General features: G+C 37.9%; 1 protein-coding gene and 1 long non-coding RNA gene across 2 annotated transcripts; both read right to left on the reverse strand.

Annotated features, from left to right (window-relative positions):
* Positions 379-9,878, reverse strand: LOC110269771. The gene is made up of 3 exons (XR_002358529.1): positions 9,641-9,878; positions 9,280-9,563; positions 379-430 (listed from the first exon to the last, which is right to left on the reverse strand). It is a non-coding gene; the product is annotated as an uncharacterized LOC110269771 (long non-coding RNA).
* LOC107630789 (pentatricopeptide repeat-containing protein At1g74750) lies at positions 10,919-15,114 on the reverse strand. Its single transcript, XM_016334027.2, has 2 exons — positions 14,906-15,114; positions 10,919-13,864 (listed from the first exon to the last, which is right to left on the reverse strand). The coding sequence occupies exons 1-2, from the start codon at positions 14,909-14,911 to the stop codon at positions 11,234-11,236; spliced, it is 2,637 nt and encodes an 878-aa protein (XP_016189513.1). The 5' UTR covers positions 14,912-15,114; the 3' UTR covers positions 10,919-11,233.

Genomic DNA, 16,107 nt, shown 5'->3' on the forward strand with positions numbered 1-16,107 from the left:
TTTCCTTCATTGTTAGAGGTTAACTAAGTGAAAGCAAAAGGCAATTACCATCACAATTGATGATGATAATGAGGATAGGAATTCCAATCTCAATCCTTGTTAGGACTTTTCTTAGTTGTTATTTTATTTTCTTGTTTATTTATATTACTTGTTTCTTATTACAAAACCCAAAAAGATACTTTTCCATAACCAATAGTAAAAATACTTCCCTGCGATTTCTTGAGAGACGACCGGAAGTTTAAATACTTTAATTTATTTTTATTGGATTTGCTTTAGTGACAAACAAATTAAATGTTGATTGAGGTTTAATTGTCGGTTCAGACTATACTTGCAATGCGATATTTTTGTGAAAATCTTTACCGACATTTTTTCTCCGTCAAGCAGGACAGAACCAACCTCTGCAAGGATCGCCGTCGGTACTCAGCACTGCCTCTTGGTGCGAAATTTATAACCATAGACTAACCGGTAAGTACATCGGGTCGTACCAAGTAATACCTCAGGTGAGTGAGGGTCGATCCCACGAGGATTGATGGATTAAGCAACAATGATTGATTGATTGGCTTAGTCAGACAAACAAAAAATAGTGTTTGAGAGTTCAAAAAGCATTAAACAGAAAATTCAGAATATCAAAAGACAAGCAATAAATAAGTTGGGAATAAAATATGGAGAAAGCAGTTAAGGCTTTAGAGTTATCTATTTTCTAGATTGACTTTTCTTATTAATTTATTTTAATCATGCAAGATTTAATTCATGGCAAACTATATGTGATTAGACCCTAATTCTTTAGACCATTCTAGTCTCCTCTAAAATTCATCAACCGCCAATTCCTTGGTCAATTAATTCCATTTAGGGGGTGAAGTTCAATTCTAGTTTATGTGCCACAGAAACTCTAATTACCCAAATATAAAAAGATTATATCTCACGTATCCCATTAAGTCAAGATAATTAGAATTTAGGAGAAATTATTTTCAAGCTGTTGTTCAAGTAAAGAGCTTTTCCAAGTTATACAAGAACTCAATTAGAACATAGGTCATACTTCCGTTCCACCCAAATTCATAAGATAAAGAACGAAAATAATTCTTAAATCTAAATCAATACATAAATTAAAATAGAAAAATAATAAAATCAATCCATACAATAGACAGAGCTCCTAACCTTAACAGTGGAGGTTTAGTTGCTCATGGTTCAGAGAGAAAAATAAAGATTCTGATAAAATGTATTTTGGTAGTTTTAATGGAATAGGATGTTCTGTGGAATAATCCCAATCCCTTTTTATATCTAATCCTAATTAATTTAAAATCTATCTTCTAAAACTAAAATAATATCTTTTCCTATTTCAAAATAAAAATAAAGTTTAAATCAGAATTTAAAATTAACGTTTCTTGCACTTCGCGCTTGTCACACGTACGCGTCAGTCACGCGTACGCGTCGCTGGTCTTCTTCGCGTGTCGTGCGTACGCATCAGGTACGCGCACGCATCGCTGAGCAAATTCGCTTTTCACGCGTACGCGTCAGGTACACGCACGTGTCGCCATGGCGAACGCTACCTAGCAGAAACTCCATCAAATCCAGCCGAATGCTACCTAAAATAAACAGACTTGCACAAGACTCAAAGTAGCATCCATAGCGGCTAAAAGATAATTAATTCTTGATTAAACTCAACAAATTAAATGCAAATTCACTAGGAAAAGATAAAAAAGATGCTCACGCATCACAACACCAAACTTGAATTGTTTCTTGTCCTCAAGCAACCAAACTAATATAGGCTTAGAATGTGAATTTGCATGAGAGTGAGAGTTCAATTAAGCTCATGTCTCTTCTTATAGTGGGGTTTACAACTGCAATCCTGAGTAGTTTTGGCATCTCACTCTCCTTTAAATCAGAAGAATGTCACTGTCATTCAGAATTAGAATCCAGATAATATTATGAATTCTCTAATCTTTTGTAGCTCAATTTAACCCTTGAATACAGCAATTTTTCTTTTCTTTGGTGCTTTGCACCTTGAGCCTAGCCGTGACTTTAAATGTTTTGTCTCAAGTTTTACTTGACACAGAAACACCACAAGCACTTAACTGGGGAACTCTCTTTAAGTTCTGATTTTTCTTTCAGTTACTCCCAAACAATGGTGCTCAAAGCCTTTGGCATACTCTGCTAATTGCAATTGATCTCGACTCTAAATATTTTGTCTCAAGGATTACTTGACACAAGAATACCACAAGCATGTGACTAGGGAAACAACTCTTTGAGCTTTTAATCATGTCTGACCTCCCTAGTCATTGATGCTCAGAGCCTTGGACCTTGCTTTTATATCCCTTTTTTTTCAATGCTGTTTCTTTTGCTTCAAGGATTAAACTTTTACTTATTACAGAGACTTCATAATAGTTCTCTAAATTCCTGTTCCTTGTACATCAACATTCTTTTGATTCAAATTTAAATATGCACTGTTCATGTCATGCATTCAGAGTCACAGAAAATACCACCACATTTAAGTGAATAATACTACTCTTCAATATAAACTCAATTTCTCATGCAATATATCACTTCTTTTAATCTTTTTCTTTTTAGATTCAAGTTCAGTGAGTGATACATGAGACAATTAACAAAATGAAACTAATTCTAAGAACTGAAAGTACTAAAGACCATGCAGGCAATCAAAGCAACAGAAAATAGAAAACAACAAAATAAGAACGGAAGAGAAATAGAATGAAAGGAACTCAACCACCTCAGTTATGCTAGTGGCCATCTCATTCCTCCATGAAGAACATTCATCTCCCTTTGGTGCTATTAAAATAAATAGAAAATCCATAAGCGAAGCGACAACACCAAACTTAAAGGTTTGCTTGTCCTCAAGCAAAGAAGAACTGAAAATAGAGAGGGACATGAAAAGACATAAAAATTAGTATGATGAAAGAAGAATAAAAGGATAAAGAAACAAGAGAGAATTAGGATAGGAGGGTGGATGATTTAAATTCAGACACTGAGGGGTTTAATTTGGGAGTCGCATGCGACGCGTACGCGTAAGGGACGCGTACGCATGGATCGCGCGAATTTCAAGCTACGCGTACGCGTTGGGGACGTGTATGCGTGGACGGCCAGGATGGGAAAATGACGCGCACGCGTCAAGGACGCCCGTCTGCGTGGTGGGGCTTGTGCGCCCAGCACAGTTCCAGCCCCACACCATCATAACTCTCTGGCAAAACACCTTTTACGCCGATTTTACTCTTCCACGCGTGCGCGTGCTTGACGCATACGCGTGGAGTGCCAAAATCGCAAATGACGCGCACACGTCATGGACGCGTATGCATGAACATGTTTGTGTGAAAGGCACACTTTCTGCGCCACTCCCACGCAACTCTCTGTTCACTTTTATTTTTCACGCACACACATATGACGCGTACGCGTCGTGTGCTCATTTTTTTTTTTTTGAATATGTCGCCTTAAGTATTCGGTTCCTATTCTAAAATAGCTGCATGATCAGAAAAAAACAGTAAAAACTTAATAAAAATCAAATAAGTAAGAAAACTACTACTATGAAAAATAACTAAGGATACGAAATTATCGGATTGCCTCCCGACAAGCGCTTCTTTACTATCACTAGCTTGACGGTCAGCTCCCCTAAGGATGAGAATCATAGGGGCTCAGCTTTTCACCCTTACTTTGAACTTCTTTTTTGTGACTCCATAAATCAACTCAATATGCTCCAGAGAGAGGATTCTGTTTACTATATAAATTCACACTAGATTCCTAGTCAATACCACCTTCATTCCTGGGGAGAAATCTTCAGTGAGAATTTTTTTATTTCTCCATCCCCTGGGTGCTTTCTTCTTTTTGGGAACCTCCTCCTTGGCGGATGATGCATTCCCAACACTAAGCTTAGGTTTGGTGTCAGGAAGAATTTTATTGATTGTCACCAATGGAGGTTTGAGTTACAATTTCTGCTGAGCATCATCAGGGGGTTCTTGAAGGTTTGGATCAACAAGCTCAGCCTGCATGCACCTCTCTTCTTTACCTGCTGAGTGTATATCTTTGAAGACATGAAAGACCAGTTGCTCATTATGCACTCTGAGCACTAATTCACCCACTTCTACATCAATTAGAGCTCTTCCAGTGGCTAGGAAAGGTCTTCCTAGGATTATAGAGGCATTCTCATCCTCCCCTGTGTCAAGAATCACAAAATCTGCTGGGAGGAAGAACTTACCCACTTTGACCAAGATATTATCCACTAATCCGTATGCAGGCTTCATAGATTTGTCTGCCATCTGTAATGCTATCTTTGTGGGTTATACCTCTTGGATTTGTAACTTCTTCATCACAAACAAGGGCATTAAATTGATGCTTGCTCCTAGATCACATAATACTTTCTCAAAAGTTGTGCTCCCAATGGTGCATGGAATTTGGAAGCTTCCTGGATCCGGCATCTTCCTTGGTAAGTTATTCTGAATGATGGCACTACATTCCTTAGTCAGGACCACTGTCTCATCTCCCTTTAAAAGCTTCTTCTTTGATAATAGCTCATTCATGAACTTGACATAGAGAGGCATTTGCTCCAAAACCTCAGCAAAAGGAATATTGATTTGTAACTTTCTGAAGACTTTCAAGAACTTTGAAAACTGCTTGTCGTTAGTTTCCTTTTGAAGTCTCTGAGGATATGACATTTTAGGCTTGTACTCAGGAGCCTTTGGCAGTGTAGGATAAGTGTCAAGAGAGTCTGGGAATGGGTTGTATGCACGCTTTGGAGGGACGTGCTCTACTTCTTCCTTCTTCTCTTCTGGAGCTTCTTTTTCAACTAACTCTCCATTGACCTTGCTCTCAGAACCAGCTACTTTACCACTTCTCAATTGAATAACCTTGCAATCTTTTTTTTCAACTGGCTCCTCATTAACTTGTGCTTTAATACTTGTCACTTGTCCACTTATCAAGGTGATGGCCTTGCATTCCTCTCTTGGATTTAGAATTGTGTTACCAGGAAAGCTATTAGTGGTCCTCTGATCAATTTCATTAACTCTTGTGGCTATTTGACCCATCTGAATTTCCAAATTCTTGATTGATGCTCTGGTTTCCTGCACAAAACTCCTCATCATCTCCCAATTAGAATCTTCTTGGGATTTAGAACTTGTCTGCGGAGGTGGTTGTTGTTGATGAGATTGAAATTGGCGGTTATTGTGATTGTTCTGTTGGAAGCCGCCCTGAAAATTATTGTTGAAATTCTGATGTTTCTGAGGTTGGTCCCTCCACCCAAAATTTAGGTGATTTCTCCACCCCTGATTGTAGGTCTGAGAATATGGATCATTATTGGGATTTCTAGGAGCACTCCCCATGTAATTGACCTGTTCAGAAAAAGATTGAGCATAATCATAATTCTCATTTTGTACAAAATTACCTATCATGTCATAAGAGACCTCTTGAGGTGAATTTTGGGTGTTGATAGCTGAGACTTGCATATCACCCATCTGCTGAGTAAGTAAATTTATTTGCTGAGACATAAGCTTGTTCTGAGCAAGAATAGCATTAACAGCTTCCATTTCTAACACACCTCTCTTCTGAGGAGCCTCAGAGTTCACAAAATTCCTGTTAGATGAATATAAATATTGGTTGCTAGCAACCAATTCAATCAGCTCAATAGTCTCCTCCGGTGTCTTCTTCCTGTGCAGTGAACCACCTGCAGAATTATCTAAGCACATTTTGGACATTTCACCCAAGCCTTCATAGAAGATATCTAGTTGGGTCTATTTAGAGAACATGTCCAGAGGGCATTGCCTAATCAGTAGCTTGTATCTCTCCCAAGCTTCATAAAGAGTTTCACCATCCCTCTGCCTGAAGGTCTGAACCTCTACTCTAAGCTTAGTTAGCTTCTTTGGTGGGAAAAATTTAGTGAAAAATTCAATAACAACCTTGTCCCAAGCATCTAAACTCTCCTTGGGTTGAGAATCTAGCCATAGCTTTGCTCCATCCCTCAGAGCAAATGGAAAGAGCATTAGTTTGTACATCTCTAGGTTCACTCCATTTGTCTTCACAGTATCACAAATCTACCAGAAAATTAGAAATAAATTGATTTGGGTCTTCGTGTAGAAGACCATGATATTGGTAGTTTTGTTGCACCAGGGTGACCAATTGTGGCTTCAACTCAAAGTTGTTCGCAGCTATAGGAGGCACCACAATGCTTTTTCCATAAAGATCTGCAGTAGGAGCAAAATAAGAGCCAAGCACTCTCCTTTGTTCTTTATTCCCATTCGGATTTTTCACATTGGCATTAACAGCATTATTGTGATCCATAGTGGATTCTGCAGCCTTGCAAAGTCTTGCTTGTTGTAAACGTCGCCTGAGAGTTCTTTCAGATTCAGGATCAAAGTCTAAGAGATGTTCTTTGTCTCTGTTCTTGTGCATAAACAAACAAAAGACAAAAAAAATGGAACTCTCTACGTCATTGTGTAGAGAATTCCCAGTAAGGTAACCTGAATAAAGAGATAAAAATATTGAATAAAACAAACAAATACTAAAATTCAAAAATTACTAGTAAAATTAAGACTAAAAATTTTCGAAATTATTGGACAAATTAAATAAGAAAAATTAAAATAAGACAAACTAGGAAACACCAAACTTAATTTCAGAAATTAAGAAAAATTACTAGTAATAAATTCGAAAATAATAAGGTAGAAATTAAATAAAATTAAAACTAAAACGCCTAATCTAAGCAATCAAGCAACTAATAGTTGTTAATCACTAACAATCCCCGGCAATGGCGCCAAAAACTTGGTGCGAAATTCATAACCACAGACTAACCGGCAAGTGTACCGGGTCGTACCAAGTAATACCTCAGGTGAGTAAGGGTCGATCCCACGAGGATTGATGGATTAAGCAACAATGATTGATTGATTGGCTTAGTCAGACAAACAGAAAATAGTGTTTGAGAGTTCAAAAAGCATTAAACAGAAAATTCAGAATATCAAAAGGTAGGTAATAAATAAGTTGGGAATAAAATATGGAGAAAACAGTTAAGGCTTCAGAATTATCTATTTTCTGGATTGGCTTTTCTTATTAATTTATTTTAATCATGCAAGATTTAATTCATGACAAACTATATGTGACTAGACCCTAATTCCTTAGACCTTTCTAGTCTCCTCTAAAATTCATCAACCGCCAATTCCTTGGTCAATTAATTCCAATTAGGGGGTGAAATTCAATTCTAATTTGTCTTCACAGTATCACAAATCTACCAGAAAATTAGAAATAAATTGATTTGGGTCTTCGTGTAGAAGACCATGATATTGGTAGTTTTGTTGCACCAGGGTGACCAATTGTGGCTTCAACTCAAAGTTGTTCGCAGCTATAGGAGGCACCACAATGCTTTTTCCATAAAGATCTGCAGTAGGAGCAAAATAAGAGCCAAGCACTCTCCTTTGTTCTTTATTCCCATTCGGATTTTTCACATTGGCATTAACAGCATTATTGTGATCCATAGTGGATTCTGCAGCCTTGCAAAGTCTTGCTTGTTGTAAACGTCGCCTGAGAGTTCTTTCAGATTCAGGATCAAAGTCTAAGAGATGTTCTTTGTCTCTGTTCTTGTGCATAAACAAACAAAAGACAAAAAAAATGGAACTCTCTACGTCATTGTGTAGAGAATTCCCAGTAAGGTAACCTGAATAAAGAGATAAAAATATTGAATAAAACAAACAAATACTAAAATTCAAAAATTACTAGTAAAATTAAGACTAAAAATTTTCGAAATTATTGGACAAATTAAATAAGAAAAATTAAAATAAGACAAACTAGGAAACACCAAACTTAATTTCAGAAATTAAGAAAAATTACTAGTAATAAATTCGAAAATAATAAGGTAGAAATTAAATAAAATTAAAACTAAAACGCCTAATCTAAGCAATCAAGCAACTAATAGTTGTTAATCACTAACAATCCCCGGCAATGGCGCCAAAAACTTGGTGCGAAATTCATAACCACAGACTAACCGGCAAGTGTACCGGGTCGTACCAAGTAATACCTCAGGTGAGTAAGGGTCGATCCCACGAGGATTGATGGATTAAGCAACAATGATTGATTGATTGGCTTAGTCAGACAAACAGAAAATAGTGTTTGAGAGTTCAAAAAGCATTAAACAGAAAATTCAGAATATCAAAAGGTAGGTAATAAATAAGTTGGGAATAAAATATGGAGAAAACAGTTAAGGCTTCAGAATTATCTATTTTCTGGATTGGCTTTTCTTATTAATTTATTTTAATCATGCAAGATTTAATTCATGACAAACTATATGTGACTAGACCCTAATTCCTTAGACCTTTCTAGTCTCCTCTAAAATTCATCAACCGCCAATTCCTTGGTCAATTAATTCCAATTAGGGGGTGAAATTCAATTCTAGTTTATGTGCCATAGAAACTCTAATTACCGAAATATAAAAGGATTATATGTCACGTATCCCGTTAAGTCCAGATAATTAGAATTTAGGAGAAATTATTTTCAAACTGTTGTTCAAGTAAAGAGCTTTTCCAAGTTATACAAGAACTCAATTAGAACATGGGTCATACTTCCGTTCCACCCAAATTCATAAGATAAAGAATGAAAACAATTCTTAAATCTAAATCAATACATGAATTAAAATAGAAAAATAATAAAATCAATCCATACAAAGACAGAGCACCTAACCTTAACAGTGGAGGTTTAGTTACTCATGGTTCAGAGAGAAAAATAAGGATTCTGATAAAATGTATTTTGGTAGTTTTAATGGAATGGGATGTTCTGTGGAATAATCCCAATCCCTTTTTATATCTAATCCTAATTAATTTAAAATCTATCTTCCAAAACTAAAATAATATCTTTTCCTATTTCAAAATAAAAATAAAGTTTAAATCAGAATTTAAAATCAGCGTTTCCTGCACTTCGCACTTGTCACACGTACGCGTCAGTCATGCGTACACGTTGCTGGTCTTCTTCCCGTATCACGCGTACGCGTCAGGTACGTGCACACGTCGCTGAGCAAATTCGCTTTTCACGCGTACGCGTCAAGTGCGCGCACGCGTCGCCATGGAAAGCTCCAAATCACGCGCACGCGTCAGGCACGCGCATACGTCGCTCCTCGGTGTTATCTCCTTTAATTCTTGTGCTGCAGAAACTCCATCAAATCCAGCCGAATGCTACCTAAAATAAATAGAATTGCACAAGACTCAAAGTAGCATCCATAGTGGCTAAAAGATAATTAATTATTGATTAAACTCAACAAATTAAATGCAAATTCACTAGGAAAAGATAGGAAAGATGCTCACGCATCACCTCCACATGATCGTTCGGTGCTCCTCGCGTCGCGACAACGCCGCCGCGAAGCACACCCGTGGAATCACTCGCGACGCCGTCTTCGCCGCTCAGGATCCAGCCGCCTCCATCATGCACGGTGTCCTCTCCTTCCTCCTTTGTGACGGCACCGACCTCGGCACCACTGCCTCGATGTAGAACTGCAGCTTCGCCAACGCCGCTTGCTGTCGATGGGAGATTCAACCCTTCTGCTACTGCTCCGCCGCCCTGAATGGCAACTTCCTCCTCAGCCAGAGCTGTTTCCTCTATATGCAATTTCTGGTAAGTTGCTGATTCTATTTGATAGTGTAGCAATTTTTCTAGAATTATGAGGAGTTCTTACATGTTTTTCATAAATTGCACAATCTGGACTGGTTGAATTGTGAACTGAGCCTGTGAAATTGAATTTGTGCTCTGTTGTTGGTGAGTATGTCGTTGAATTGCTTGTTGAATCTGAATTTGCTTAAACTCCTGCCTCTCGTTTTTCTTGAAATTTTGCTGATGTTGCTGCGATTTGTTACTCTGTTGATTCTTTGTTTGTGTGTTTTGGATGCATTGCTGATGATTATGGAATTGCAGAACTGGAAGTGCTGAATTTGCTGCTTCTGGATTTGGTGAAGTATTGTTGATTGGTTGAAAATCTAAATTTGATTTGGCTTGAATCTAGAATACTGGTTGAAAATGCAGAAGGGGAATAAAGTATGTTTGGAGGGATTGGAGAGAAACGGCGTCGTTTTAGTGGTGGAAACTAATACGTCCTCTTTTCAGAAGATACAGTCCATGTGTCATCCCGTAACGGCCAGGTCAGCGTCACGGAAGCCACGTCAGCGTTTTCTGTCGGGTCCAACTAGGTAACTTCAACGGAGGGGTAAATTTGTCCGCGTTTTGAAAGGGTCAGGGACATGAATATATTTTTCAATCTTTGGGACGAAAATGTCTGCGAAAAAAAAGATCAGAAACTTATTTTTCCTTTACTCTAAATAAAAATATAATGCTTGAAATCGAAAAAGAAAAAAGATTAATTGAAAATAAAAAACAAAAAAAGATAAACTAAAATTGAATACAAAGAGATACTTTCTACCTAATTTTTTAATACAATAAAAAATAAGACTCTTCAACCTAATTTATCCACACTATAAGTTTGAAAATTAAATAGAAAGAACTTACTCAATTTTCTACCTAATTTCTAAATACAATTAAAAAAAGACTCACGCAACCTCATTTATTCACATCATGGTTTCACCACAAAAACAAAAAATATCGTAACACTCCTTTAATCTCTCCGTCTGACAATTACAATAGGTTAGGAAGTATTATATCGAAATAAAAAAAAATCTTAAATCCACTAGTATAAAATTCAATCTAATAATTAAGTAAACAAAATCAAAATATATAAAATTAAATTAAATATTCTAATATTTAGTAATATAAATTAATAACTATTAAATAATAGTTGAACTTTGTATGATTGTATCACAAATATTTAAAACACTTATAAGTTACCATGGGAGTGTTTTTTTGTATTTTTGCACCGATACTTTGGGCCTTGGCCTTTTGACCAACCCCATCTTTGAGCAATATGAAATTATTAATGACCAGTTTTTTTCAACACCAGAGAAGAAAAAAGGAAACATCAAATATGCTGCTGTATTTCATCCGAACAAGAATAAACTATTAAGTATTAACACCAGATAATAGAGATTTCGAATATGAAAAATGCATATGACATAAATTATAAATCATCTACATCTAAAGCTTCAACCATACTCCTAAAAAGGGCTTGCTACATGGATAAGCAATCAGCAAATTCTTGCTTTGTCTGCACTTCTTTATCTCAACATAATCTATGAAACAATAAGTCAATAAACATATAGATAGATAGATAGATAGATAAATTGGGTCTATGCTCAATGGGAAATGATTCTACAGTGAGCAACTAAAGTAAATGCATCCTTTCCACATAAGGGTGGAGTAACCATTTACTTAGGGGTTCCCCACACCCCACAAAACAGCCTGAATTGCCGTTTTCAGTGAAAAATGGAAAACTGAATATGTGCAGCAGTTCATGCACTGCCTGTCTAACCAGGGAGGTACCTGTCACCCTGCTCCTCCGACCCCATCCGGTCACAATATCAATCCGACTAGGGATGATCCCAGATATCAGCATCTCTTTGCGAAACCAAGCAAGTGTTCTAGACAATGCCGTCACAGCAGTTCCATCAGACATAACATGAAGATTTATGAGCCAGTAACAAGAACTTTTCTCCTTGACAGCATCTGGATACACATTTCTTTGTGCCGCCACTTCCCAAACCGAACCGGCCTCCTCCTTGAGTCCGGATTTGTGAAGAAAATCCACCACTGCATCAACAAGTCCCCGTTTGCCCTCTCTATCCTCAGAATGCATAAGGTCCAAGAACTTGCTGACATGATCCCGCACATTTTGACCATCAGGCCCTGCTGCCGGCATGGAGACTAGAAATGCATGAGCAGGATGGCGAGTAATTGCCATAAGCTCACAACAGAATCCCATGTCATAAGGTGATTGTGCGTCTGTGCAACAACTGAGAAGCAAAGTATAAGTCTGCAAAGAAGGGTTTAGACCAAGAGCCACCATGCTTTGCAGAAGATTATATGCATCTGGCAACCGATGCATCCTGAGGAATGCGCTGAGGAGGGAATTGCAGGTTGGTACATTTGGAAGCAAACCTGCAGTCAGCATTGCCTGATACCACTCCCAAGCCTTCTCAACATTACCAGACTTTCCCCACAGGTCTACTAGAAGACCATAAACAGGTTCATCCGGCACCCAATTTTTCCGTTTCATCTCAATGAAAACTGCTTCCGCTTCCTCAAGATACCCACAGTGGCCAAGCACCTCCATTACTATGCTATAAGTAACCTTATCAGGCTCAAATCCTGCATTCTTCATGTCACGATATAGTTTCAATGCTGTCTGATAGTTCCTCGCTTTAGCTTGCAAAGCAATCATGATGTTGTATGTGACTAGATTAGGAACACAACCCTGATTAACCATCTCACAAAATAGCCTATGGGCAGCAGCTAAGTTACCCGATTTTCCAAGACTGTGGATTATGACACTGTAAGTGAATGTGTCAGGAGAAAGGCCAGCTTCCTGCATTCTGTCATACATAGACATGGCAACATCAAGATATCCTGCTTTTGCATGGATATCTATGAGTGTACAATATGTGACACGATCAGGCTCACATCCCACCTCTTGCATTTGATTGAACACATTTAGCGCTTCCTTCAAGTAGTTTGCACGGCCATAGCTGTGAATCAGACGATTATAAGTTACAACATTGGGCTTGCATCCATCCTTGACCATCTGCTCAAGCAATTTGTTTATTGCCCCAAACTGTCTTGCACGGCCCAAGATTCCAACCATGGTGGTGTAAGTATGGCCATCATGATAGAATCCAGGGTGTCGCTTCAACCAGTAAAAAAAGTTTAGAGCAAGTGAATGGTCCTGAAGGTTCTTCAGGATTTGATTAGCTTGATATGGATCAATGGAAAAGTTCAGGTTAGATAGAGCCTTCTCCGTAGCAGGACCCCACTTTAACTGCCGCAATATGTCTGAAACTATTTCTACAACACGCCCTGTGTTTGTAAAAGGCCTGTTGGACGAAGCAATTCCGGCTGACATTTTCATATCCCTGGGGTGTCTATTGAAACTTTCCCTAAATGTTCCCAACATTTGTGGATTTTCGGGTTGCATGCTGGAACCAGAATTTGACACAAAGCGGTTTGAGTGAGTTCTTGTCCTCTGTGGCAAGGCCCTGCGGTCTTGATTGTTTAAAGGGAGATTTGGTGCCACCCCTGACTTCTCTGTCCTTGAAGAAGCATCATGCTTAAATCCTGTAGCTATGTTTGTTTTACCTTTTCCCTTTGCACCATGACAATTACTTGTATGGTTTGATGGCTGCTCTATAGGAGTAGAAACAGGTGGTTTGGGATGAACACTAGTAAAATTCTCTCTTCTTATTTGTCTCACATTGGAAGATCTGATGTTGGGTAGGGCCCTTGCAGGGTCAACCATATTTTTAGAATAGCTTAGTATTCCCATCCCATCTGATATAGGAAGCTTATAATTTACTAAATCAGAAAGAAAATTGACAGCTGCAATACCGGCCCTATAAAACTGGTCCGCATTAAGGGGAGTTGAGTGTGCAGAATGGTTCTGAACACCATCAGCAAGACTAGCGTATGTTACAGAGTTTGGTATACTTGATGGACTAGAAGTAGACCTGATTTGTTGTACACAAGTGGATTGGTCAGCACCTTCAATCTTGTGGGAAGCTGGCCCATTGGCTGAATTTCCTGAAACCAGCACTTCTACTCCAGATATGGCTCTTGATGCAGCAGAGGATTGTTTCTGTGCACTTAAAACCTCATTTTTCACGTCCTGTCTTCTTGACACACATGTTTCATCCTCGGAGCAAGTGCATGAATTGCCATCGGCTGCATTACATCGTGTACCACCAAGGAAAAAAGTTCTAGCACTGCTTGAAAGTGTACCAATCTGCTTGGCTCGTAACATGTTCTGCAGGAAATGAAGTTGAATAGATCATTATCATGACATACGTCCATATCATCAACTAAAGTTGCACTTTGGATTTTTGGTAAAGGAGAAGAAGCATCAAGGCCCGAAACACCAACACCACCTACCTAGCTAAGCCAAGACACAATCTAAGAAGGTGTACACCATAATCATCAAGGTGACCTTGTATCAGAGCAGCTACTATTAAGACACAAAACTTAAAGTAAAAAGAAGGTAAATGTAATGGTGCCTTAACACAATTTCATCCATAAAGACCATATCCACTAACCATCAGCGGAAAATCCTACTTCCCAAATATAATAAGCAACTAAACAACACTAAACCAGTCACATAAAAACTTCCAAGAAATGGAACACTCTGTATAGCTCCTCTATCCAACATCTCCATAAGATTTTCTTCTCTCCAGGGCCATCAGAAGTCTAACTAACTAGAACCGGAACAATGACATGGGTTTTATCCCATGTCAGACTCACATTAGGAGCAACATACCAAAATCACTATAACAGAACCAAAAAGGAAGAAGGCCCACAGAAAGCACTCTCAATCGACCAAGATTAATTAAAAATCCAAATATGTAACTCAGCATACAGAGAGTTCTGCTTTCTAGCTAACTTGAATGAAACAAACTTTTCCAAGAAAATAGGCACGTCATGACAGCAATTTCCCAACTAACAGAGAAAATTAATGATAGATCACACGCAACTAAATTTTCACAGCCCCTTTAATCTGTTGGCAATTTAGACCTCCACAAAACCAAACAACATAAACCAGAACACCGTAGTTCTACTAAGTCTGAGGAACCAAATACATTTCACTGGGCATATAACTGTAAAATAAAAAAAGAATGCTTTTATTATTATTATTTGCAGCATAAACGCGTCCAAGAAGCACAAGAAACGCGTTCCAAAAGCACAGAAAAGGGAAAAGATGAAAAATTGAGGATTGACCCATTAAACAATGCAGCTCACGAAGTAAACCCAGCCTTCAAAACCGGAAATAAGAGAGAAGAGAGGGAAGGGTTACCTGCATGGTTGAGGTCAGTGTTATGGAACCATAGAAGAGAAAGGAGAAGGAGTGAAAGAAGAGAGAGGTGGCGGCGGCAAGGTTTGTGCTGTGTGGCGTCAAAGGAAGAGACTTGTCCAAGCAAATTGGGGAGACACGCGTGTGTGTGCCCTCAAATATTCAGTCTCTCCCCATTTTCCCTTTGCTCTCGTTTCCTGTTTAATTATTATTAATCAATTAAGTAATTACTAGTATTTCATTACACCTAAACAGTGATGTCTGTGTGTCTGTCTCTGCCTTGTGGCACACGCGTGACGTGGTCATTAGAAAGTTCGTAAGGCTTTACGTTTGTATTGTTTAAGCCACATAATCATATTTTCATTTATGAATTACTCTAAATTATCACTTATGAAAATTATCCAGAAATTTTTTTATGAAAGCTACATTAGTGTATTGGCCCAATATTGAGAAGGGAGGTGTTTTTTTAGATTGTGAGCGTCAATTTTAACACGTTAGAGACATGGTGACAGAATTTCAAAGGCGTGGCAGACGATGGAAATACGCATGGGGCGTGGTGAGGTGGTTTGCAGTAATGGGTGGCATAGCCTCGGCAACATGCAGGGACGTATTGCTTCTGAATCTTGGCAGTGCAGCAAGGTCTTTACTCTTTCCGGAGAGTCTGGAGTAACACGAGGGCGTATTGCAGGAGGTCTGCATGCAGGGGACAATCCCCACTCCAGTAACCAGTAACGTTTAAAGAAGTTCTATAAATTAAGCTTTTGGGGACCATTTTCATGCATAAGTATTGTTGTTGAATGTTTCACAATTTTATTGTGAGAGGAGAAGTTGAGAGGCTAAAGAAGAGTGTTAGAGTTAAGTTTGTTTGTGTTGTTGAATGCTTCACAATTTTACTGTGAGAGAAGAAGTTGAAAAGCTGAAGAAGATTGTTAGAGTTAGGGTTGTTTGAAGGAAAAAAATTATATAAAAAAATTATTAATTTGTAGTGATTAAAAATGGTATATTATATAATCTGTTGATTTTTATAATAAACTTTTATAATAATTTTTGTATTATGATTTTATTATCGTAATATAAATTATATTATGATTGTTGTTGTTTTTATTTTTTTTTAATTAAATTTATGTATTTTATTATTTTAAATACTTGAATGTATTTAACCTACTAGGTTTATTAACTACTATACAAGAAGCCCACAGCATATT

Source organism: Arachis ipaensis, chromosome B03 (genome assembly GCF_000816755.2).
Source record: "Arachis ipaensis cultivar K30076 chromosome B03, Araip1.1, whole genome shotgun sequence".
NCBI lineage: Eukaryota > Viridiplantae > Streptophyta > Magnoliopsida > Fabales > Fabaceae > Arachis > Arachis ipaensis.